This window comes from Cherax quadricarinatus, chromosome 3, assembly GCF_038502225.1.
Source record: "Cherax quadricarinatus isolate ZL_2023a chromosome 3, ASM3850222v1, whole genome shotgun sequence".
Lineage (NCBI taxonomy): Eukaryota > Metazoa > Arthropoda > Malacostraca > Decapoda > Parastacidae > Cherax > Cherax quadricarinatus.
Genome location: NC_091294.1, coordinates 16,372,356 through 16,399,960, shown reverse-complemented (window position 1 = coordinate 16,399,960; position 27,605 = coordinate 16,372,356). Strand labels below are relative to the sequence as shown.

Genomic DNA, 27,605 nt, shown 5'->3' with positions numbered 1-27,605 from the left:
AGATAGCATGCGAGAGGACATGGGCCGTTCTCTTGTACAATAATGGTGGGACATGAGACAGATTCCCTGAGTTATTTTTAAGTGACTTTATAACCTCGGTGACTTCCGTGGGCTCAGTTGGAGCAAGATAGAAGGAATTTGGGAAATTCCCATCTAGGTAGTCCCCGGCATGGGCATTGGTATGTGGGATTTTATTGGCGAGATTAGAACCTATGGTTGAGAAGAAGTCGTTTATCTTGTTAGCTGTGTCAGTGGGATGCAGTGGTGTTTCATTAGGTTTAGTTAGGACAATATTTTTGTTTTTTTTTCAGTTTGTGGGTCCCTAGAATCTGAGAGAGTGTTTTCCAGGTCTTTTTTATATCTCCTCTTGTGTCAGTGAATCTACTGGAGTAGTACAGTTGTTTGGCTTTCTTTATTACTTTGGTGAGGACTGATGAATAGTGTTTAAGAATATCTTTGTGTATTAAGCCTTGTCTATATTGCTTTTCATATTGGTGTTTCTTATCAATGGATTTCAGAATGGTGCTGGTTAGCCATGGGCAACCAAACCGTTTGTTTGTGATCTGTTTCGTTTTTATAGGACAATGTTTGTTGTATAGTCTAAGTAATTTGTTAAGAAAAATGTCTGTCCAGTCATCAATACCATTGGCCTTGGAGAATTCTGTAGGCCAGTCAACAGTCTCTAGGTCAGCTGTGAACTTCCTTACTGAGGCCTCGTCATGGAGTCTAAATGAGACTTTGTTGTATTCAAGTGGTGGTTTACTAATGTTTGTCAAGAGGAAGGTAGGGTAGTGGTCTGTAGTGCTATCTGTGATTATCCCTGATTTAAGGGGGGCTAGTATTTTGGTCCATATGTGGTCTATTATGGTTGCACTTGTCTCAGTGAGCCTGGTTGGTTTAGTTATTGTTGGTATGAGAAGTGTGTTGTTCACATTGTTGATGAAATCAGTTACAGGCTGATCATCTAGTAAGCCAAGGTTGATGTTGAAGTCTCCAGCAAAGAGAAGGTGGTGCTTATTCATTTGTCTGTTTGTTATTAGTGACTTTAATTTCTCACTGAAATTTGGGATGTTTGTGTGAGGTATCCGGTAAATGGCACCGATTGTTATAGGCGTCTTAAGGTTTTTTACAGTAAAATTAGCAAAAATGTATTCTCCATATTCATCACTAAAGCAAGTGGTGCTAATACAAGATAATTCGTTAGAGTAATAGATTGCAATTCCACCCCCAACTTGGTATGGTCTGCAGTTGTGGATTGCTGTGTATCCTGGTAGAGGGTAGATATCTATTGTGTCCTGCTTAAGCCAGGTCTCAGTAAGAATAATGCAGGAGAAGGGTGTCTTTAGTGATTCAAGGAGTGCCAGGAGGTTATCATAGTGTTTGCTTAAGGACTTGATGTTGTAGTTAAGTACTGATAGACTTTTAGCATTGTTTAGGATAGTGGTGGCTTGTGATGCTGTGTAGTAAAGGCAGTTACTTTACAATAGGTTTTGATTGTGTGTCAGATTATGGAGGTTTAGATCAGGGTCAACGTGATCAATCATCTTCTAGGTTTAAATTATGGTTATTTATATCCTGAGTTGTGTGTTGAGTTTTAGTACTGATATCTGTAGTGGTGGGAAGTTTGGACAAGTATATAGCTATAGCATTTTGGTCATGTAGAGTATAGTCACTAATACACATAATGAAGTTGATGTTGTCTATGTGTTGTGCTGGAATGAGCTAAAGTACAACTAGGTATAAACTAATAATATAAAAATACAAATTAAAAATAGCACAAGACTCTCACTTGTAATTGTACTAAGGTCTAATATAATGACTTTTGTGGAGTCTATGTATTGAGCTAGAATGAGCTATAGTACAACTAGGTTAAATCTAATGATATAAAAATACAAATTAAAAATAGCACCAGACTCTCACTAGTAATTACACTATGGTCTAATATAATGAATTTGGTACTGACTATGTATTGAGCTAGAATGAGCTATAGTACAACTGAGTTTAATCTAATGATATAAAAAAGGCACAAAACTCTCAGCTGTAATTGCACTAAGGTGTTATATAAGTTGTTTACAAGAATTAGAGTATAACTAGATTTAAATTGACAACGCCTGTCGAAACAGTGCAACTACCTGAGGTATGGAAGACAGCAAATGTAGTCCCAAACTTTAAGAAAGGAGATACGCAGGTAGCATTAAACTACAGACCAGTGTCATTAACATGTGTAGTATGTAAAGTCATGCAGAAGATTATGAGAAGATGAGTGGTAGAGCGCATAAAAGGGATTGGGCTTATACATGACAATCAGCACGGCTTCAGGGATAGAAAATCCTGTTAAAAATCTATTTGAGTTCTACGACAAGGTAACAGAAGTAAGACAGGAAAGAGAGGGATGGATAGACTGCATCTTTTTGGACTGCAAGAAGGCTTTTGACACAGTACCACACAAGAGACTGGTTCAAAAATTAGAGGAACAGGCAGGAATAGTAGGGAAAGTACTGCAGTGGATCAAACAATACCTGACAGGAAAGAGTGTTGGTACATGATGAAGTGTCAGAGTAAGTCCATGTGTGTCTAATGGGGGTTTCACAAGGGTCAGTCCTAGGTCCGGTGCTGTTTCTTGTATATGTGTGAATGATATGATGGAAGGAATAGATTCAGAGGTGTCCCTGTTTGCTAATGATGTGACACTAATGAGAATACAAGCGGACGAGGATCAGGTAAGATTACAAGGGAATCTGGATAGTCTGCAAGCCTGGTCCAACAAATGGCTCTTGGAATTTAATTAACCCCACCAAGTAATAATTCGTGAAGATTGGGGAAGGACAAAGAAGACCACAGACGGAGTACAGGCTAGGGGATCAAAGGCTGTAAATTTCACTTAGGGAAAAGGCGCACATCAGTCAAATAACCGCTGCAGCATATGGGCGCCTGGGAAACCTGAGAAGAGCATTTAGACATCTAAGTAGAGAGTCATTCACGACACTGTACACCGTGTACGTCAGGCCCATGTTGGAGTATGCAGCACTGGTATGGAACCCACACCTAGTCAAAGATGTCAAGAAATTGAAAAAAGTGCGAAAGGTTGCAACAAGTTAAGGGAACTCAACCTGATGACACTAGAAGATAGGAGGGATAGGGAAAACATGATACCGACGTATAAAATACTGACAGGAATTAACAAGGTGGACAAGGCTAGAATGTTTCAGAGATGGGACATAGGAATAAGGGACCAGAACTGGAAGTTGAAAACTCAGATGAGACATTGGGATGTTAGGAAGTATTTCTTTAGCCTTAGAGCTGTCAGGAAGTGGAATAATCTGGAGAGTGAAGTAGAGGAGGCAAGATCCATAGATAGCTTTAAGGAGAGGTATGATAAGGCTCTAAGAGCAGGGAGAAAGTGACCTAGTAGCGTCCAGGCGCTTTAACTCGAACCCTGCAACCACATATAGGTAAGTACATACACACGCATATCATGCATATACAGCAACAACCTAATTAACACGTTCAATGAGAGGGTTTTTAAATACAACGTTAGTGAAGTATTGTACACAAGTTCAGAATATGTGAGGAAAATTGCCTTTCAAACTCACCATAAATTTTGAAAATAAAAAATGAACATGCATCATCTCTGCATGTAAAATCCAATTTGAATATGCAGCGTGATATTTCCCCTCCGGGTGAAACCATTATCTTGAGGGAAAAGCCTAGTGTGAAGCCTTGTTGTACACAACCAGCCGTGCCAGCAGCCGTCTAGCAGATGACTCTCCTGCTTTACTCACTCTTGTGTTTATCAGTTGATTTTAAATTTTTTTCATCATACCATCTAGTTAATGATGGAGGTGGCAAGTTGTTAGTTAATATCTTTATAATGTACCTCACAGCCATCCTGTGGGCGACAGTCACAACATTACAGACGTACGTAATGAAAACGAAAATGAAAATGTTTTTTCCCTTGCAAAGCTTACAATGTGTGGTTTACATATTATAAAATATTAATAACAAAGATGTCCACTAGCATGCCAGGTATATCAAGCAGACTGATACTAACTCTTACTTATACTGACACAGGTAATGGAGCGGTACATCTTAATATACATTATTGTATACTGATATAAGAGTTGGGTAATTGAAGTCATTAACATAAAGTAGATTGATAATAATGAGGTAGTACAAAACATATAACAATATTACAATTAATTAATTTAGTAATGGTAACGGAGTTACCTCAGTATGATACACTGTTACTATATAAACTCCTATATTGGCAGAGTATTTCAGGCAAACTTAGGACAAACTTGAGATTAATTAGGCAATAACTATATTAGGAATTTTGTTTACAGTCATTTGGGTGAGTGTTAATGTAAAAGGGGGAATTATAGATAACGAGAGTAAGTCTATTTTGTTTTGGATGTGTTCATGATACAAAAAAGAGAATAATGGTATTCATATAGTTGATGATGGGGGTTGTTAGGAAGATAAGATGTTTTTTAATGGTAGTTTTGAAAATGGTGGTTGAGTCTGCAGTTCTAGAGTTTTCAGGCAGGTAGTTCTAGATTTTAGGCCCTTTTATGTACATTGCGTTTTTGTAGTGATATAACCAAACACGAGGAATGTCATAGAGATTTTTGTGTCCTGTATTATGTCTGTGGGTCCTGTTACAACTACCAAGAAAGTGTTTTAGTTCAGGGTTAATATTAGAATATAAGGTTCTGTAAATGTAGGTTGTACAGTAGTAGGTGTGAATGTTGTGTAGTGTTAAACTTAAGTCTTTGAAGACTGGGGAGATGAAGTCCAGGGACTGATAGCTGAACAAGTTACAAAGGTAATGAACCTTTACTTGTCTATATCTGGTCACAATTATGACATTTAAAAACATTTGTGTTAGATGTTAAACATTTGTACGTTACACATTAAGTTTACATAAAACTAACTTTCCTAAAACCTGGTCATTCTTAAAGAAAAATTTGGATTGATTTTTGACTAAGTCCCGATTCGCATTTATTTTTTTCAATAAGAAAAACTGAAATATTGCCTTTCATGCGATAATTTCTGTGCTACATCTGAAATTATCTGAGGCTTCACGTGCTTGTGTATTTTAGGACATTGGTCTCTTTGAAAGGTATGAATTATTGAAAAAAATATTAGTTTACATATGATGACTTAAGAATGCCTCTTTTGATTCCTATCAAAACCTCACCAATAATATTTAACTGTGCTATCAACATATGCCGCACTCTGCACTATTCCAATCGCGTTGATTCACAACGGACTGGTGTTATGCAACAAAGGGACACCTTCCTTGGGTCACTCAGACACTGAAATTCATCTAGTTTTATTTATATGTTCCATCAAGGGAAGTTCCTTGATGCCAGTGAGGGGATCTTGATCTAAGGAATTGAACCTGTGCTTCCCTTCCTTGCATCGAACCTGAATGCTTCGCATATCCCCCCCCCCCCAGGTAGTGTATGACCTCTACGTGTTTAACGTTCCCAATAAATGTAATAATAATAATAATAATAATAATAATAATAATAATAATAATAATAATAATAATAATAATAATAATAATAATAATAATAATTAATATATCCGTGTCATATGTTGTAATTGTTAAAGTTTGTTAACATATAATTATCTAACTGAACCCAAATAACGTAAGTACGAGAGATGAGCTTAATTTATTAAAACTGGGGCCATCACCCAGCGAGGGAGGGTCACTCAGCAGCTGTCTTGCCAGAAGTGCGCAGACCTGAGCGTAAGACATCGACGTTCACCTGAACAACAAATCACCAAAACCAAGACACAACAAACAAGACGAGTTTGGAAGAAATCGAATTACTAAAGAAAATATTTTCCTAAACTTATTTAGAAAGTTTCACCATAATTTGCTAATAGCTTAACATGTAAAAGAATGAAGAATTTATGATAATTAACTATTAATTTACATGCATAAAACTGAAGGAATTCAGCAAATATATAATACAATCACGAACTGCTGCTGTCAGCCGGGGATCAAAACCGTGTTGTTGTAGCCGCCTCCTGGGAACCTGTTTGTTATTGATGTAATACAGTAATTACAAGGAAAATATGTTACAGAGTGAAGAAACTACACAACCGAGATGCTGTAATGTAATGATGTGACAGAGACAAGCAAGCAAGGAATGTAACAAATTATTTGAAGAGGAATAATATATGATATAACATGTTAAAAACATACAAACACACCAAGCTGATACATACTAACATGACAGTGTTTGTTGAGATGAAGATAACACAGAAATGTATCTGAACAAATAAAGTTTCAGAAAAAAATGTATTTTGTTTGTGTTTGATGACAGGTTCAACATACAGCACCTTTCAAAGCAGGTGAAATTGCTGACCTAGAAAATGTACAGAGAACCTTCACGGCGCACATAACTGTGATAAAACACCTTATTTACTGGGAGCGCTTGAAGTTCCTGAACCTGTACTCCCTGGAACGCAGGCGGGAGAGGTACAAGATTATATACACCTGGAAAAATCCTAGAAGAACTAGTACCAAACTTGCTGACGAAAATCACTCCCTACGAACGCAAAAGACTCGGCAGACGGTGCAACATCTCCCCAATGAAAAGCAGCAGTGCCACTTGCACGATAAGAGACAACACAATAAGTGTTAGGGGCCCAAGACTGTTCAACTGCCTCCCAGCATACATCAGGGGGATTACCAACAGACCCCTGGCTGTCTTCAAGCAGGCACTGGACAGGCACCTAAAGTCAGTACCTGACCAGCCAGGCTGTGGTTCGTACGTTGGATTACGTGCGGCCAGCAGTAATAGCCTGGTTGATCAGGCCCTGATCCCCCATGAGACCTGGTCATAGACCGGGCTGCAGGGGCGTTGACCCCCGGAACTCTCTCTCCAGGTATACTCCAGGTATGGTGAACCCATGCTGAACCCATGACAGGTTCAACATGCTGTACCCATGCTGCTCTTATGTTAGATGACAGGTTCAACATGCTGTACCCATGTTGTTAGGTAAGACACATATGCAACAGTTAGGTATCTTTATTTCGAAATAAAGATACCTAACTGTTGCATATGTGTCTTACCTAACAACCTGTCGGTATTTTATACCATTTTAATGGTAATGTTCATGCTGTACCCATGCTGCTCTTATGTTAGATGACAGGTTCAACATGCTGTACCCATGCTGCTCTTATGTTAGATGACAGGTTCAACATGCTGTACCCATGCTGCTCTTATGTTAGATGACAGGTTCATCATGCTGTACCCATGCTGCTCTTATGTTAGATGACAGGTTCAACATGCTGTACCCATGCTGCTCTTATGTTAGATGACAGGTTCATCATGCTGTACCCATGCTGCTCTTATGTTAGACGACAGGTTCACCATGCTGTACCCATGCTGCTCTTATGTTAGATGACAGGTTCAACATGCTGTACCCATGCTGCTCTTATGTTAGATGACAGGTTCAACATGCTGTACCCATGCTGCTCTTATGTTAGATGACAGGTTCAACATGCTGTACCCATGCTGCTCTTATGTTAGATGACAGGTTCAACATGCTGTACCCATGCTGCTCTTATGTTAGATGACAGGTTCAACATGCTGTACCCATGCTGCTCTTATGTTAGACGACAGGTTCATCATGCTGTACCCATGCTGCTCTTATGTTAGATGACAGGTTCAACATGCTGTACCCATGCTGCTCTTATGTTAGATGACAGGTTCAACATGCTGTACCCATGCTGCTCTTATGTTAGATGACAGGTTCAACATGCTGTACCCATGCTGCTCTTATGTTAGATGACAGGTTCAACATGCTGTACCCATGCTGCTCTTATGTTAGACGACAGGTTCACCATGCTGTACCCATGCTGCTCTTATGTTAGATGACAGGTTCAACATGCTGTACCCATGCTGCTCTTATGTTAGATGACAGGTTCAACATGCTGTACCCATGCTGCTCTTATGTTAGATGACAGGTTCAACATGCTGTACCCATGCTGCTCTTATGTTAGATGACAGGTTCAACATGCTGTACCCATGCTGCTCTTATGTTAGATGACAGGTTCAACATGCTGTACCCATGCTGCTCTTATGTTAGACGACAGGTTCATCATGCTGTACCCATGCTGCTCTTATGTTAGATGACAGGTTCAACATGCTGTACCCATGCTGCTCTTATGTTAGATGACAGGTTCAACATGCTGTACCCATGCTGCTCTTATGTTAGACGACAGGTTCACCATGCTGTACCCATGCTGCTCTTGCGTTAAGCACCAAACTTGGAGGACCTGAAAAATTGCGCAACGAAGCGACGTAAATCATTCTAAGATGTCCATGATACATCATCATTCTACACACGAGGAAAGAACTTAATATTCCGAGCATCAGAGATCGTGTCACTGGAAGAAATATCCTCATTGGTCTTGTATATATGCTCAGGAGAACCTATCCAAACCCTTGCACAGCTCTCCACATTTTCTTTACTACAGATTATAATATCAATAATTGGAACTGATATCGGAACGACTCAATATACGAACTGTCAAGTACGACAACTGCCACATTTCCCCGCACCATGGGGCCATTGCCTCTCAAAATCAGTATTATTATTTTTCTTCCAAAGAACTTTACTAGATCACCATCAACACTTCGTCTTTCAAGCCAAGAATGAAGCCTCAAGATTAGTTATACAACATTCTCTTTTTCCTTAATCACTAGTCACTCTTATGTAGAATACAGTTTAAATTAATTTTGGCCTCTGTAGGTCTTAGTTTGCATCTTTTATTGAAAAAAAAGGTAAAATTGAACTATTGCTTGTCATGTAATAATTTCTGAGTGCCTCAGTCGATTGGCTTTAACATTTCAGTGCTGACAACTTGATAATATACCTGAGAGGCTTCAAACTTAACGTGTTGGTGTATTTTAGGATACTGGTTCCTCTGAAACAGGAAATAGGATGAGCGTCTGTCTCGCTCTCAACATGACTATTAAAAAAATAATCTGAAATAACAAGAGCATGCCTCGTCACGTTAGTTTCAAAGCTGGTGTTTTATGATGGGAAGTTGGAATTAATTTTGGGTTGTACATGTCATAACCTGCCAGTTTTGTTGAAGAAACTGAGATATTCCTTTCCATGTGATAACTTGTGAATATTTCTTCTAATTCCCTTCGAACCTTCAACTCTAATATTTACTTCATCACAAACTTGTGCAGCTACTGCCATCGTGAGCACTGAGGCAGAGGACACTGAGGCAGTGGACACTGAGGCAGAGGACACTGAGGCAGAGGACACTGAGGCAGAGGGCACTGAGGCAGAGGACACTGAGGCAGAGGACACTGAGGCAGAGGACACTGAGACAGAGGGCACTGAGGCAGAGGACACTGAGGCAGAGGACACTGAGGCAGAGGACACTGAGGCAGAGGACACTGAGACAGAGGACACTGAGGCAGAGGACACTGAGGCAGAGGACACTGAGGCAGAGGACACTGAGGCAGAGGACACTGAGGCAGAGAATACTGAGGCAGAGGACACTGAGGCAGAGGACACTGAGACAGAGGGCACTGAGGCAGAGGACACTGAGGCAGAGGACACTGAGACAGAGGGCACTGAGGCAGAGGACACTGAGGCAGAGGACACTGAGGCAGAGGACACTGAGGCAGAGGACACTGAGGCAGAGGACACTGAGGCAGAGGACACTGAGACAGAGGGCACTGAGGCAGAGGACACTGAGGCAGAGGACACTGAGGCAGAGGACACTGAGGCAGAGGACACTGAGGCAGAGGACACTGAGGCAGAGGACACTGAGGCAGAGGGCACTGAGGCAGAGGACACTGAGGCAGAGGACACTGAGGCAGAGAATACTGAGGCAGAGGACACTGAGGCAGAGGACACTGAGGCAGAGGACACTGAGGCAGAGGGCACTGAGGCAGAGGACACTGAGGCAGAGGACACTGAGGCAGAGGACACTGAGGCAGAGGACACTGAGGCAGAGAATACTGAGGCAGAGGACACTGAGGCAGAGGACACTGAGACAGAGGGCACTGAGGCAGAGGACACTGAGGCAGAGGACACTGAGACAGAGGGCACTGAGGCAGAGGACACTGAGGCAGAGGACACTGAGGCAGAGGACACTGAGGCAGAGGACACTGAGGCAGAGGACACTGAGGCAGAGGACACTGAGACAGAGGGCACTGAGGCAGAGGACACTGAGGCAGAGGACACTGAGGCAGAGGACACTGAGGCAGAGGACACTGAGGCAGAGGACACTGAGGCAGAGGACACTGAGGCAGAGGGCACTGAGGCAGAGGACACTGAGGCAGAGGACACTGAGGCAGAGAATACTGAGGCAGAGGACACTGAGGCAGAGGACACTGAGGCAGAGGACACTGAGGCAGAGGGCACTGAGGCAGAGGACACTGAGGCAGAGGACACTGAGGCAGAGGACACTGAGGCAGAGGGCACTGAGGCAGAGGACACTGAGGCAGAGGACACTGAGGCAGAGGACACTGAGGCAGAGGACACTGAGGCAGAGGACACTGAGGCAGAGGACACTGAGGCAGAGGGCACTGAGGCAGAGGACACTGAGGCAGAGGACACTGAGGCAGAGGACACTGAGGCAGAGGACACTGAGGCAGAGGACACTGAGGCAGAGGGCACTGAGGCAGAGGACACTGAGGCAGAGGACACTGAGGCAGAGGACACTGAGGCAGAGGACACTGAGGCAGTGGACACTGAGGCAGAGGGCACTGAGGCAGAGGACACTGAGGCAGAGGACACTGAGGCAGAGGACACTGAGGCAGAGGACACTGAGGCAGAGGGCACTGAGGCAGAGGACACTGAGGCAGAGGACACTGAGGCAGAGGACACTGAGGCAGAGGACACTGAGGCAGAGGACACTGAGGCAGAGGACACTGAGGCAGAGGACACTGAGGCAGAGGACACTGAGGCAGAGGACACTGAGGCAGAGGACACTGAGGCAGAGGACACTGAGGCAGAGAGCACTGAGGCAGAGGACACTGAGGCAGAGGACACTGAGGCAGAGAGCACTGAGGCAGAGGACACTGAGGCAGAGGACACTGAGGCAGAGGACACTGAGGCAGAGGACACTGAGGCAGAGGACACTGAGGCAGAGGGCACTGAGGCAGAGGACACTGAGGTAGAGAATACTGAGGCAGAGGACACTGAGGCAAAGGGCACTGAGGCAGAGGACACTGAGGCAGAGGACACTGAGGCAGAGGACACTGAGGCAGAGGACACCGAGGCAGAGGACACTGAAGCAGAGGGCACTGAGGCAGAGGACAACGAGGCAGAGAGCACTGAGGCAGAGGACACTGAGGCAGAGGACACTGAGGCAGAGGGCACTGAGGCAGAGGACACTGAGGCAGAGGACACTGAGGCAGAGGACACTGAGGCAGAGGGCAATGAGGCAGAAGACACTGAGGCAGAGGGCACTGAGGCAGAGGACACTGAGGCAGAGAATACTGAGGCAGAGGACACTGAGGCAGAGGGCACTGAGGCAGAGGACACTGAGGCAGAGGATACTGAGGCAGAGGACATTGAGGCAGAGGACACTGAGGCAGAGGACACTGAGGCAGAGGGCACTGAGGCAGAGGACACTGAGGTACAGGGCACTGAGGCAGAGGGCACTGAGGCAGAGGACACTGAGGCAGAGGGCACTGAGGCAGAGGACACTGAGGCAGAGGGCACTGAGGCAGAGGACATTGAGGCAGAGGACGGTGAGGAAGAGGACACTGAGGCAGAGGACACTGAGGCAGAGGACACTGAGGCAGAGGGCACTGAGGCAGAGGGCACTGAGGCAGAGGGCACTGAGGCAGAGGGCACTGAGGCAGAGGGCACTGAGGCAGAGGGCACTGAGGCAGAGAACACTGAGGCAGAGGGCACTGAGGCAGAGGGCACTGAGGCAGATGACACTGAGGCAGAGGGCACTGAGGCAGAGGGCACTGAGGCAGAGGGCACTGAGGCAGAGGGCACTGAGGCAGAGGACACTGAGGCGGAGGACACTGAGGCAGAGGACACTGAGGCAGAGGGACTGAGGCAGAGGACACTGAGGCAGAGGGACTGAGGCAGAGGACACTGCGGCAGAGGGCAACAAGGCAGTGGACACTGTGGCAGAGGACACTGAGGCAGAGGACACTGAGGCAGAGGACACTTAGGCAGAGGACACGTGTACGTCACCGCATGAGCGCTCACGCGTGCACGTGTACGTCACTGCATGAGCGCTCACGCGCGTACGTGTATGTCACTGCATGAGCGCTCACGCACGCACGTGTACGTCACCGCATGAGCGCTCACGCGCGCACGTGTACGTCACTGCATGAGCGCTCACGCGCGTACGTGTACGTCACCGCATGAGCGCTTACGCGCGCACGTATACGTCACTGCATGAGCGCTCACGCGCGCACGTGTACGTCACCGCATGAGCGCTTATGCGCGCACGTGTACGACATTCACTGTGGAAAAATTCTAGGATGGACTCACCTGTTAGTGACAGCATGTGTGTAGTGCACCGTCACGTGGACACGTGTGTGTGTGTTGTGCACCGCCACACTTGACACACACATAGACAAGTCTTGTAGCGGCTTCGTATTTACTTAAGCCTCACCTCTGTCTCTGGCCGCTGGGGTGACACACCTCACCAACTCCACTAAAACCTTCCTTATCAAGATTAGCGAGAATTCCCTGAGGTGCTCCCTAAAATCTTCACGGATACCGACCAACTCCCCAGGTCCATAGGGAAGCCCTCGGACGAGCTGGAAACCTCGAGGATTGTTCTTTGAAGGCGGAGTTTGAGGGAGAGAGTGTGGTGTAGGTGTGGGGATCACGGCTCCCAGGTAACTACCCGCCGTCATGCCTTCGCACCTCCCACCAGCTGACTGTATTGATCAGCGGTGCCTGGCTCCACATGCAGGCTCAGTGGAATGTATAGAGGAATGATAGGCAGTCTCAACACACGTGTGTTGTCTTCTCAAGGAAGTGACCCCAAGAAACATTCTTCAGCAATCAATGTCCTCGACTGTGTGCCGCCAATGTGTAATTAACCTCTTTTACATCAAAGAACAAAGCTATGCTCGTGTTTCCCGTCTTCGAGTTTTAACCTGTTACGCAGTCACACATCCATGGACCAGTTACCTGCTATGGACCAGTCTCCTGCCATAATATGTTATGGCAGGAGACTGGTTCATAGCATGTAACTGGTCCACGGCAGGTGACAAAGCCAATACTTCTTGCGTTCTCACTCAGCAAAACTCGCAATACTGTGTTTTATTTCACTGCCACTTGCAGTTGTTGAAACACTTTTCCACCTGCTGGTACATCGTAGGCTACATGTACACCTGTACACTATTCAGGGATACTGTAAACCGTAAATGTTAAGATTAAAGTAAACTAAGTGTTAGAGAATGACACAAAAGGCAATCAGTTGGACATGTTTATTGGACACGTTTCGGTCCTGAGACTTCGATCACTCGGAGTGACCAGCGTCTCAGGACTGAAACAAGGTCTTTGACCGCTACTTGTCTTTACCATATACTTTCATATCCCAAACCTTAGTGTATACATGCAGATAAATACACCTTTTCAAGTGTATATACAATGCTGCTCTCAGCGCATTCACACCATTATTAAACATATTTCTCAGAATAACAAAGCTTCATTCAGATCATTTAAATTCACACAACATATAACTGGGCATTTCAAATTTAATCTCCCGCGATAGTAATCCATCGAAAACTTTTTTTAAAATGACTTACATTCAGACCATGCATCACTTTCCTTGATAGGTAATTTCTATACCATTGTCATAATAGCACAACATATCTGATGTGTAATATTTAGATCTATAAGCAAACTATCAGTTATCAGTTACAAAGAACTCACATTTAGAGAACTTCTAAAAGTCCGTCTTGGACCATTAAAAGTTACGAATGACAAAGTTAGACTTTAGATTTCTTCGCCGATGCAGCTAGTCTATTGTACACCTCATATCTATTCTGTGGACGGTAGTGCAAGAACATTTAGATACACAGAAAACCTTGGGACTAGGCATTAAAAGTGTTGAAATTGAAAAGACAAGAATGGTTAGGTGATAAGAATATGCTGAGGTCAGTGGTCAAGAGAGGTCATTCTGCCCTAAGCTGTCTGGGGATCAGCATGGAGCGTTACTGAGCACCATGGCTTGCTGTAGTGTTTTAGAATCACAGGTTAAAGTGTTGAAGAAGGAGGTTCTACTTCTTCAGGAAGAAAATAGGAGGCTGAAGCTTCACCTATATGCGTTCGAGAGTGAGTGTGAGATGAATGGATCTGGTAAGCAGTAAAAAATTACCAGCAGTGAGTAGGAGAGTGGCAGCTGCTTTAAATGGCAAGTGGTTCACAATTCAGGAAGAAGCATCAAGACAAGGATGGCTAATAGAGAAGAGTTGAAGTTAGGAAATCGTTTCTCTGTTCTCCAGTGTACTTCAGTGGTTAGTGAGGTTAAAGATACCATTGACTCCCCTGTTGTTCAATGTAAGAACATTCTGGTTGTGGGAGACTCCCACATAAGTCAGGGGACCGAGACTGTTCAACTGCCTCCCAGCACACATAAGGGGGATTACCAACAGACCCCTGGCAGTCTTCAAGCTGGCACTGGACAAGCACCTAAAGGCAGTTCCTGATCAGCCGGGCTGTGGCTCGTACGTTGGTTTGCGTGCAGCCAGCAGCAACAGCCTGGTTGATCAGGCGCTGATCCACCAGGAGGCCTGGTCACAGACCGGGCCGCGGGGGCGTTGACCCCCGAAACTCTCTCCAGGTAAACTCCAGGTAAGATATACGGACCATACTTTTTGTAACAGAGATAGGAAGGTGAGACAGAGAGTGTGCTTCCCAGGAGCTGGTGTTGGTGACATAGTCAACAGGTTGGATAATATTATGTCAGGTAATGGGAACAAGCCCATTATCTGTCTTAGTGCTGGTGGAAATGACATCGGGAAGGGCAGGAGACAGGAGTTGCTGGATAAGTACAAGTCAGCCAAAGATGTAGTTAGGTGTAAGGGAGGGGTCCCAATCATATGTAGCATTTTACTTAGAAGGGAAGTGGGCATTGAATGTATGTCTAGGGCAATAGGTATAAACTGCTGGCTAGACATGTACTGCAAGGAACTTGCAGTCCCATTCATTAATAACTGGGACAAATTCTATGGCAAACATGATATGTATGCAAGGGGTGGGGTACATCACTCTGGGGCTGGAGTGATTGCATTAGCCAACTCGATTGAGGGGGCCATTGCTGACTTGTTAGGACTTTAAACTGATAGATTACAGAGGTATGAGTGTTTGTGGGAAACAATCAGGCTGCAGTATTAAGGTTAAAAACAGTAGATATTACCAGGATACCTCAGGGATATGTTTAAAAGACAATATTCAAAATAAAGTTGCTGGTAAAGCCAAACAATTGATCAATATACAAAGAGAGACAGTAGAGGTCAGCAAGTGACTAGCTCCCTTAAGGTTTACAATACTGATAATAGGAGTCTAAGAACTAAGATAGATGAGCTAAGATTACTCGCAAGTGCAGGTAATATAGATATTTTTGCTGTAACAGAGACCTCATTCAACCTGAAAGATAGAGAAATGCCTTATGAATGCAGCATACAGGGCTATAAACTATTCCACACTGATAGTGTCAACAGGAAGGGTGGTGAAGTGGCGATGTATTTCAGAGATAATTTAAACTGTTGCATTAGACACGATATAAGATTAGAAACGTCGGACACAGAATCTGTTTGGATACAGTTTCTCGAGGGTCGTGAAAAATTAATTTTGGGTGTGACTTAAAGGCCTCCAATCCTTGACAGGGAGTGCAGTAAGCTGCTATAGGACGAAATTCTTAAGGCATCTAGACATGAAAATGTTGTGTTAATGGGAGATTTTAATTTTAGACTTAGTGACTACAACACTGTGACACTAAATCTCGAGTCTAGTGACTTTCTTGATATGGTTCAAGATTGCTTTTTAAAACAGTTTGTTACAGAACCAACTTGGTGCTTGTTAACAAAGAATCACTAATTAATATTCTTGAGGTTAATGATGAGTTTGGGGAAAGCAATCACAAATCACTTAGTTTCAATATATCATGGAATTACCCAAATAACTGCAATTAAATCTCTGTCCCAGACTTCCACTTGGTTGATTTCAGGGCACTGAGAAATTACTTGGGTGGGCTGAATTGGAATGACCTGAGTATGGGTTAGGTAGGTTGTGATGGTTGCCTATATGACGTTTTTCAGAACATAGTTCTAGTGGCCCAGACAACTTTTGTTCAGAGTAGGGAAATTAGATCTAACAAAAATGATCCCAAATGGATAACCAATAGATTAAAACATCTCATTGATCAAAAGAGAGGCATATATATGGGTATCAAAAGAGAAGATGGGCAATTAAGAAATCAATATATTCAATTAAAGAAAAATACAATTGAGAATAAGAAAAGCAAAAAGGGATTATGAGGCTAAAGTCGCAAGGGATTCGAAGACTAACCCAAAAGGGTTCTTTCAGGTTTACAGAAGTAAGATTAGGGACAAGACTGACTCACTTAAGAGTAACTCAGGTCAGATCACTGACAGTGATAAGGATATGTGTGAAATTTTCAATACTTACTTCCTCTCAGTTTTTACTCAGGAAAATACTAATGAAATTCCAGAAATAATAGATTATTTAGAACAGGACAATAATATACTATGCACAGTTAGGGTAACTAGTGATATGGTTCTCAGACAAATTTTCAATTCTTACTTCCTCTCAATTTTTACTCAGGAAGATACTAGCGAAATTCCAGAAATAATAAATTATGTAGAACAGAATGATAATAAACTATCCATGATTGGGGTAACTAGTGACACGGTCCTCAGACAAATAGAGCAAATAAAACCTAACACATCCCCAGGCCCTGATGAACTGTTAGCAAGGGTTTTAAAGGACTGTAAAGAGGGACTTAGTAAACCTTTGGCTAATCTTTTCAACATATTACTACAAACTGGCATGGTGCCAGACAAGTGAAAAATGGCAAATGTAATTCATACTTACAAAGCAGAAGACAGGTCCTTAGCTTCGGACTCTAGATCAATAAGCCTTACCTCTATTGTGGGAAAATTTATGGAATCAATAATTGCCGAGGTAATTCGTAGCCATCTTGAAAGGCATAAATTGATTAATGAATCTCAACACGGATTTACTACTTACGAATTTACTTTTTTTCACTAAGGTATTTGAAGAGGTATATCATGGTAATGAATATAATATTGTGTATATGGGCTTCAGTAAGACTTTCGATAAAGTTCCACATCAGAGACTACTGAGGAAACTTAAGGCACATGGAATAGGAGAAATTTTTTTCCTGGTTGACAAATAGGCAGCAGAGAATCTGCATAAATGGGGAAAAATCAGGGTGGGGGCACATCACAAGCGGTGTTCCATAGGGGTCATTGTTGGGCCCTTTGTTGTCCACAATCTACATAAACGACATAGATGAGGGAATGAATAGCGACATAAGCAAATTTGCTGATGACACCAAAATAGGCTGTCCAATTCATTCTAATGAGGACATTAGAGCACTCCAAGAAAATTTGAATAGACTGATGCAGTGGTCGGAGAAGTGGCAGATGCAGTTTAATATAGACAAATGCAAAGTTTTAAATGTTGGACAGGAAAATAATCATGCCACATATAGACTAAATAATATAGATCTTAATATTACTGATTGCGAAAAGGATTTAGGAGTTCAGGTCAGCAGTAACCTGAAACCAAGAGAACAGTGCATAAGTGTTTGCAATAAAGCTAACAGAATCTTTGGCTTCATATCAAGAAGCATAAATGATAGAAGACATCCGGTTGTTCTTCAACTCTATATATCTTTGGCTAGGCCTCATTTAGATTATGCTACACAGTTCTAGTCACCGTATTACAGAATGGATATATATGCACTGGAAAACGTACGAAGGAGGATGAGAAAATTGATCCCATGTATCAGAAATCTTCCCTATGAGGATAGACTGAGGGCCCTGAAACATAGTGACAAGTAGGGAGGGAGGTCTGAGAAATTGAAGCCCCCTCAGCAGGGCCCCCATGCCTCATCGCTGCCCATGGTGATAAGGAAAGTAAGGTAATGCTAAGCTATTCTTTTCATGGTTATACCTGCAGTTAGAGGTGATAAGATGAAATGGTTATAATCATAACCATAATTTTTAAAGGGGTGGACCGGTAAGCCAGCTGAAGGCCTTGGTCAGATGACCATAAGCTCCAGCGGCGGGTCATCATATGTCTAAGACCCGGCTCAAGAAACATGTCCTGTTTCCAGACAAATCTTACTTAACCTTATTACCTTGGTCCAGATATGATCAACCCTGTAGAACTGAAGTTTTTTAGGGTGAATGTTGTGGGTCGGGCGATCGAGGGTAAGAAGATAGGAGTACGGATTATTGAAGAAGCTTGATACTTGCGGATTATCTGTTTGAAAAAGATAAACACTGAAGCAGTGTGCTGGATGTCCAAGGTGACTCCTTCAACTGTCTAATGATGTGGGTGGACAGGTCGATATATTGAAGGGCGGCCCAGCGGCCCACATACTGACTCCAGGTGACCCACCGACCAACTTGAGGTGACCAATCGACCAATACTAAGTGACCCTGTTCACAGTGTAATGTATAGTATATAGGTTCCCTAATACCACTATAATAAGGCTACCTTGTCATGCTGACATCAGCATGACAAGGTAGCCTTATTGTAATGGTATTAGGGAAATTATATATTACACAAGCTTACCTGGTGACCCACCAGCCTACCTTGTGACCCACCAGCCTACCTTGTGACCCACCAGCCTACCTTGTGACCCACCAGCCTACCTTGTGACCCACCAGCCTACCTTGTGACCCACCAGCCTACCTTGTGACCCACCAACCTACCTTGTGACCCACCAGTTTACCTGGCGACCCACCAGCCTACCTGGTGACCCACCAGCCTACCTTGTGACCCACCAGTTTACCTGGTGACCCACCAGCCTACCTGGTGACCCACCAGCCTATCTGGTGACCCACCAGCTTACCTAGTGACCCACAAGCCCACATGGTGACCTACCAGCCTACCTGGTGATCCAGAAGCCTACCTGGTGACCCACCAGCCTAACTTGTGACCCACCAGCTTACCTGGTGACCCACCAGCCTACCTAGTGACCTACCAGCCTACCTGGTGACCCACCAGCCTATCTAGTGACCCACCAGCCTACCTGGTGACTCACCAGCTTACCTGATGACCCACCAGGCTACCTGGTGACCCCACCAGCCTACCTGGTGAGCCACCAGCTTACCTGGTGAACCACCAGCTTACCTGGTGACCCACTAGCTCCCTGGTGATCCACCAGCCTACCTGGTGACCCACCAGCCTACCTGGTGACCCACCAGCCTACCTGGTAACCCACCAGCTTACCTGGTGATCCCTCAGCCTACCTGGTTACCCATCAGCCTACCTAGTGACCCACCAGCCTACCTGGTGATCCACCAGCCTACCTGGTGACCCACCAGCCTACCTGGTGACCCATCAGCCTACCTGGTGACCCACCAGCTTATCTGGTGACCCACCAGCTTACCTGGTGACCCCACCAGCCTACTTTGCGACCCACCAGCCTACCTGGTGACCCACCAGCCTATCTGGTGACCCACCAGCTTATCTGGTGACCCACCAGCTTACCTGGTGACCCCACCAGCCTACCTGGCAACCCACCAGCTTACTCTGTGATCCACCAGCCTACCTGGTGATCCACTAGCCTACCTGGTGACCCACCAGCCTACCTGGTGACCCACCAGCCTATCTGGTGACCCACCAGCTTACCTGGTGACCCCACCAGCCTACCTGGCGATCCATCAGCTTACTTGGTGATCCACCAGCCTACCTGGTGATCCAACAGCCTACCTGGTGACCCACCAGCCTACCTAGTGACCCACCAGCCTACCTGGTGACCCAACAGCTTATTTGGTGACCCACCAGCTTACTTGGTGATCCACCAGCCTACCTGGTGATCCACCAGCCTACCTGGTGATCCACCAGCCTACCTGGTGACCCAAGAGCTTATCTGGTGACCCACCAGCTTACCTGGTGACCCCACAAGCCTACCTGTCAACCTACCAGCTTACTTGGTGACCCACCAGCCTACCTGGTGATCCGCCAGCCTACCTGGTGACCCACCAGCCTACCTGGCGACCCACCAGCCTACCTGGTGGCTCACCAGCCTACCTGGCGACTCACCAGCCTATCTGGTGACTCACCAGCCTACCTGGTGACTCACCAGCCTACCTGGTGACCCCCACCAGCCTACCTGTTGACCCACCAGCCTATTTTGTGACTCACCAGCCTACCTGGCGACCCACCAGCCTACCTGGTGACCCACCAGCCTACCTGGTGACTCACCAGCCTACCTGGTGACCCCACCAGCCTACCTGGTGACCCACCAGCCTACCTGGTGACCCACCAGCCTACCTGGTGACCCACCAGCCTACCTGGCGACCCATCAACCTACCTGGTGACTCACCAGCCTACCTGGTGACTCACCAGCCTACCTGGTGACCCACCAGCCTACCTGGTGACTCATCAGCCTACCTGGTGATCCACCAGCCTACCTGGTGACCCACCAGCCTACCTGGTGACCCACCAGCCTACCTGGTGACTCATCAGCCTACCTGGTGACTCACCAGCCTACCTGGTGACTCACCAGCCTACCTGGTGATTCACCAGCCTACCTGGTGACTCACCAGCCTACCTGGTGACCCACCAGCCTACCTGGTGACCCAACAGCCTACCTGGTGACCCACCAGCCTACCTGGTGACTCATCAGCCTACCTGGTGACTCACCAGCCTACCTGGTGACCCACCAGCCTACCTGGTGACTCACCAGCTAACCTGGTGACTCACCAGCTAACCTGGTGACTCACCAGCCTACCTGGTGACTCACCAGCTAACCTGGTGACTCACCAGCCTACCTGGTGACTCACCAGCCTACCTGGTGACTCACCAGTCTACCTGGTGACTCACCAGCTAACCTGGTGACTCACCAGCCTACCTGGTGACTCACCAGCCTACCTGGTGACTCACCAGCTAACCTGGTGACTCACCAGCTAACCTGGTGACTCACTAGCTAACCTGGTGACTCACCAGCTAACCTGGTGACTCACTAGCCTACCTTGTGACTCACCAGCCTACCTGGTGACCCACCAGCCTACCTGGTGTCTCACCAGCTAACCTGGTGACTCACTAGCCTACCTGGTGACTCACCAGCCTACCTGGTGACTCACCAGCCTACCCGGTGACTCACCAGCTAACCTGGTGACTCACTAGCTAACCTGGTGACTCACCAGCTAACCTGGTGACCCACCAGCTAACCTGGTGACCCACCAGCTAACCTGGTGACTCACCAGCCTACCTGGTGACTCACCAGCTAACCTGGTGACCCACCAGCTAACCTGGTGACTCACCAGCCTACCTGGTGACCCACCAGCTAACCTGGTGACTCACTAGCTAACCTGGTGACTCACCAGCTAACCTGGTGACCCACCAGCTAACCTGGTGACTCACCAGCTAACCTGGTGACTCACTAGCTAACCTGGTGACTCACCAGCTAACCTGGTGACTCACCAGCCTACCTGGTGACCTTATCCCCCGTGAACAACAATACCAAATTAATGGAGATACGTGTTTACTAAATAATGGTTCACTTTTCAGTTTTCTGTTTGCTTTCCCAAAGAAAAAATTAAATGCAAACAGCAAACCTGAATTTGAAAAAATAAAACTACACAACTGTTGTCCCTCTTAAATAGTCATGATAATGTGCAAATTGTAGGTGACCTTGAACCCACATATTTATGTAGGCGTCCTGGAGCTGTGTCTGGGCTTCAGTGTTACTTCTGCCAGCTGCGAGTCTTCCATTGTAACAGCTATATCATCTGATCATCTCCCAAGGCTAAACTCACTAGATATTGGTAATACTATCCTACCTGGTGGGATATTTAAACGGAAATGTTTTTAATAATTTTCCCTTTACCAGGCAATCCTAGGATAATGAAAAATTTGAAATGTTTTTACTACAAGTCAATAGACTTTGTTAATGTAAGCAAAATGAGCCTATATAAAAAAGATTTCTAAAAACAAGTTTTCTTTCACTTGCGAAAATTCGATGCCAATAAATTTATGGGCCCACCCGACAAGGGATGCCAAATTTTGAATGTTGCCTAATTTAGGCTTTTTTGGATGGCCTATCTTCTTCCTCGTCATCACTTGACACAGGTCAGCTGGCTCTGGTTCTGAGTCACTTTCTTCAGAAACAGACATATTTCGACTTCTGTTTGGAGGCAGCACCATTAAACAATTTCTCATTGATTTGGAAGGACAATAAAAACATCTTGTACTCACCCAAACCACTACTGAACTCATATATGCATAATAAAAATTAATGTAAATATTTATTTACTGAAATTGCTAGTTTGACCTTGACAGGCAAGCCCATAAATTTGTTGGCCTTTTTCCTTGCAGTTTTTTTTTTCAGTTGCATGGTGTAGTTGTAATACGCTTCACACAGACTTTAGTTATATATGAAAATGTGCCTAAATTATTCAATTATGCAATAGACACAAAAATCAGTGCTTAACGACATTGCAGAGGGTAAAATCTAAGAGTATATGAGTGTAACTCGAGGGAAAAAAACTTCTCTGGACGACGCCAAGCGAAAAGTGTTTACATTTTTGTCTCTCAACCAATGGGAAGTGAGCAGATGCCACAGCCACTTAGCTGGAGCGACTCACAGAAGGCTTATGATTGGTCAGAACAAGACAACAGGAACCCAGAAGCGTAGTGGGAGTAGGATGACATGTTCAAAAAACATGCTCTCAGGCCAATAAATTTCGGACCTCCCCGATGTTCCCCCTGATCAGCATGACTTTGTCTTACATGCGACAGACTGGTATAATTCCTACGAATGTTCCTCTGTTGAGAGGAACACTCGTAGTGAGTAGTATTCAGAACTACTTAGAACCGCCACTGAAACCTCCTAGTACAAACTTCCATAATAATCATACCTCCTATAAAAACCATACCTATTACAATGATCCTAAACTTCGAACACTGAAAAATACTGCTCGCAGACTAGGCCTAGCCTATAGAAAATATCATACCCCTGAAATGCTGAAGCTCTTTCAAACTGCCCTTGCTACTGCCAGAGAGCGTATTACAGAGCTTCGGCAAACAGACTGGGAAAAAATTGTCAGTGGTCTCAATGCCCACATCCCACTTAGCCAGGCATGGAGGGACATAAACAAAATTAAGGGTAACAGAACTGGTTAGATCGCGCACCCTCATCACTTGCATAGGGCGAATGAGTTAGTCAGTGCTTGGGCTGTTACATCTAGCTATGACAATCTTCCCAGTATCACATAGGCGAAATTAATGGACAAACATGATGCAAGGGAGAGACTTGTTCGTTATATACTCAGCAAGGAAGATGATAATAACATTCCTTTCATTAACCTTGAACTTGATGCAGCACTAACAAAGGGCAGCTCCATGTAGCCTGGGGAGGATGGTATTACTTACACCATACTAAGATTGCTGTGTCGAGTACCAGGTAATCCATTACTTGAATTATATAACATGAGCTATGTAACTGGGGAGCTCCCTCAATCTTGGATCAACAGCCTTACCATTCCAATTCCTAAGCTCAATCAACAAAATGCATTTCGCCCAATATCTCTTACTAGCTGGTTGTATAAAACATTCAAGAGGATGATTCTTAATCGTCTCATGCACAGAATTAAGCAATTTTTGTCTCCCCTGTTGCATGGTTTCATGCATGGAAGGAGCGTACATCATTGCATACCCACGCTTCTCACTCTGCACACTGACAGCTCATACACTACTTTCGTTAACCATAAATCTACTTTTGATGTAGCCAGCCGACATGTAATCATCAGTGAACTTGGTTGTTGGAGGAATGCTCCTCCGCTGGATTAAAGGCTACCTGTCCAACAGAAAGTCTAATAATATCTTTATTTACTACAAGTACATGTACATGATATACAGGCCTAGCTGACATCAATGACATACAACTATATAGAAAGCCACTTGTTATGCTGAGCATTTCAGGCAAATTAGGTCAGTTTTGTCCCAGGATGCGACCCACACCAGTCGACTAACACCCAGGCAGGTGTCTTCTGGAAAGGAAACACTTCCCTAATGTTTTTCAGCCGTACCGGAGGAGATTCGAACTCCAGGTCTCAGTGTGTGAATTGAGTGCGCTAGTGATCGAGCTACGGGACACTTATCTTCTGTGTTGTTCCAGGGACATAGAAGTGTAATTAAAGACTTTGAATTAGGAACCCCACAGGGAGGTGTGCTCAGTCCCACTCTATCCAATGTTCTAATTAATGCTTTATTTAATGCTATGGCTAGCCAGACCCATCATTATATAATTAGTTTTGCTAATGATATAATGATTCACAAGACCGGATTCTCCAACACCCAAAACATCATTAACCATGTACTAGTTTCGTGTCTGGCCCTGGGGTTGATAATCTCTACTGATAAAACAAAGATACTCAATAGGCGTCCTCCTCGACAAAGAGGCACAGTTCGCCAGGTAAAGTTGCATGATGGGTGTCTTTTAGAATATGTAACCAGATACAGGTATCCAGGCTTTGAGGTTCCACTACTTGGACCTGTTGTAACGAGACTTTGTCGCTAATACAAAGAAAGGCTGAGAGCACTTAGAGTTGGAATCGGTTTTCATCCAAGGTTGGTGCTAATGCTAAACAATTGTGAAAATGATGCATCTTGCTTATATTAGATCATTGGTTGATTATGCTGCGCCACTACTTTTTCTTGTGTCTGACTGGAAGCTTGGAGGGCTTACCTAACAACCTGTCGGTATTTTATACTATTTTGATGTTCACTCTGTTAGACACTGCAACACAATGGTATCTTGGTACAGAACAGAAAACAACTTGGACAACTTCTGCTAGTGAGAATGACTGGATTTGAGAGGGACATGACGTCCCAACGACTACATTCTTACCTCTACTAGTGGCCTACATCATTAAGTATAAATTGCGGCATGCTTGTGTCATAAGCCAGACCCAGGTATGGTAAGACTGTGGACAGTGGAGTCAGAGTACACATGCTGTGAATTCCATTTCACACTGGTGTTCAGTTGCATGATAGAACTGATGAATTGGCTAAGTTATACTCTTTCAGAGAGGGAGTAGATTACAATTTTGGGTTGCCAGTTAGCAGTTTCAGAACAATAATACAAAAAAACTTCAAGTGAACTTTATTGACTTAAGACACAGGGAGATTGACACCAGTCAGTCCATCTATCATCATTCTATCATGCAGGAGGAGCCACATGTCTATGGTGCATCCAGCAAAATAAGCAGACTCTTGGATGTCACTACCGCCCAGCTCCGGCTGGGTTACAAGTATCTTTGGCAGGTTAAATCACTACCACCAGATGTAGACCAAACGAAATGTAAACTTTGTCAGATGGACTATTGTCACACCTTGCGTCATTATGTACTGGAGTGCAATAAAATTAATGAATGCAGAGACAACTCAATCAGAAATGTTCAAGATATGTCAAAGTATTTTATCCACAGTGGTATAATACAAACCATTCTGGAAAAATACCCTGACTTTGCTCACTGTACATAAAGCATTACCACGGGTGTGTGTGTGTGTACTCACCTAATTTCACTCACCTAATTGTGGTTGCAGGGGTCGAGACTCAGCTTCTGGCCCCGCCTCTTCATTGAGTGCTGCTAGATCCTCTCTCTCAGTGCTCCATGAGCTTTATCATACCTCATCTTAAAACTATGTATGGTTCCTGCCTCCACTACCTCACTTGCTAGGCTATTCCACTTCCTAACAACTCTATGACTGAAGAAATACTTCCTAACATCCCTTTGACTCATCTGGGTCTTCAACTTCCAATTGTGGCTCCTTGTTTCTGTGTCCCCTCTCTGGAACATCCTGTCTCTGTCCACCTTGTCTATTCCAGGCAGTATTTTGTATGTTGTTATCATGTCTCCCCTATCCTTCCTGTCCTCCAGTGTCGTCAGGCCGATTTCCCTCAACCTTTCTTCGTAGGACATTACCCTTAGCTCTGGAACTAACCTTGTCGCAAACCTTTGCACTTTCTATAATTTCTTGACGAGCTTGAGCAAGTGTGGGTTCCAAACAGGTACTGCATACTCCAGTATGGGCCTGACGTACATGGTGTACAGTGTCTTGATCGATTCCTTACTAAGATATCAGAACGCTATTCTCAGGTTTGCCAGGCGCCCATATGCTGCAGCAGTTATCTGGTTGATGTGTGCTTCCAGAGACAGTTACATTTTAATATCTTTATTATGCACCCTATACCCATCCTGTGGGCGGTAGTCAAAAGATTACAAAGGTACATACCTGGACCCCAAAGTTATGATAGCTGAACTAGTTACAAAGGTAATGAACTCCAGGTAGATCAGGTCACAATCATGGCAAGTTACAGAGGTAATGAATCAGCCTCACTCCTATACATGGTTACAGTCATGAACAAATTACAAAGAATGAACCACTGATACGTCCACACCTGGTCACAATTGTAATGAGTTATAAATACAAATATTAAGTGGGTCACACACCCACACTAGCGCACGCACGCACACATACACACACGAGGGCGCACGCACAGACATTTAAGCACACGAGCGTACAAATATGTGCATACACACAAGCACGCACACCCACACACACACACGCACACCCACACCCACACACACACCCACACCCACACCCAAACCCACACACCCACACCCACACACACACACCCACACCCACACCCACACACACACACACACACACACACACACACACACACACACACACACACACACACACACACACACACACACACACACACACACACACACACACACACACATGGTAATGCATTATTTACAGCTAGCAAAGAGACGTGCTCGGAGTTATTCTCGCCCCAAGATCTTTCTCCTTGAGCGAGGTTTGCAGTCTTTGGCCACCTAGCCTATACTCCATCTGCGGTCTTCTTTGCTCTTCCCCGATCTTCATGACTTTGAAATTTGGCGGGGTTAAATTCGAGAAGCCAGTTGCTGGACCAGGTGTCCAACCTGTCCAGGTCTCTTTGGAGTCCTACCTGATCCTCATCTGATTTAATTCTCCTCATTAACTTCACATCATCTGCAAACAGGGACACTTCTGAGTCTAACCCTTCCATCATGTCATTCACATATACCAGAAATAGCACTGGTCCTAGAACAGACCCTTGTGGGACCCCGCTCGTCACAGGTGCCCACTGTGATACCCCATCACGTACCATGACTCGTTGGTGCCTCCCTGTCAGGTATTCTCTGATCCATTGCAGCACCCTTCCTGTTATATGCGCCTGATCCTCTAACTTCTGCACCAATCTCCTGTGAGGAACTTTGTCGAAGGCCTTCTTGCAGTCCAAGAAGATGCAATCAACACACCCCTCTCTCTCGTGTGTCTTA

General features: G+C 44.9%; 2 protein-coding genes across 5 annotated transcripts in view; one reads left to right on the top strand and one right to left on the bottom strand.

Annotated features, from left to right (window-relative positions):
• Positions 1-12,926, bottom strand: part of LOC128706568 (protein mono-ADP-ribosyltransferase PARP12) — an 80,651-nt gene extending 67,725 nt beyond the window's left edge. For 2 of the 4 annotated variants that reach the window (XM_070090347.1, XM_070090325.1), the window contains exon 1: positions 12,514-12,926. In XM_070090347.1, the coding sequence (XP_069946448.1) occupies positions 12,514-12,529 (16 nt within the window). In that variant the 5' untranslated portion in view covers positions 12,530-12,926. The remainder of the gene's footprint in view (positions 1-12,513) is intronic. The other 2 variants (XM_070090336.1, XM_053801500.2) reach the window with 1 other exon arrangement.
• LOC128684112 (organic cation transporter protein-like) overlaps positions 1-27,605 on the top strand; it is a 664,663-nt gene that overhangs the window by 476,296 nt on the left and 160,762 nt on the right. The gene's annotated exons all lie outside the window — the stretch shown is intronic.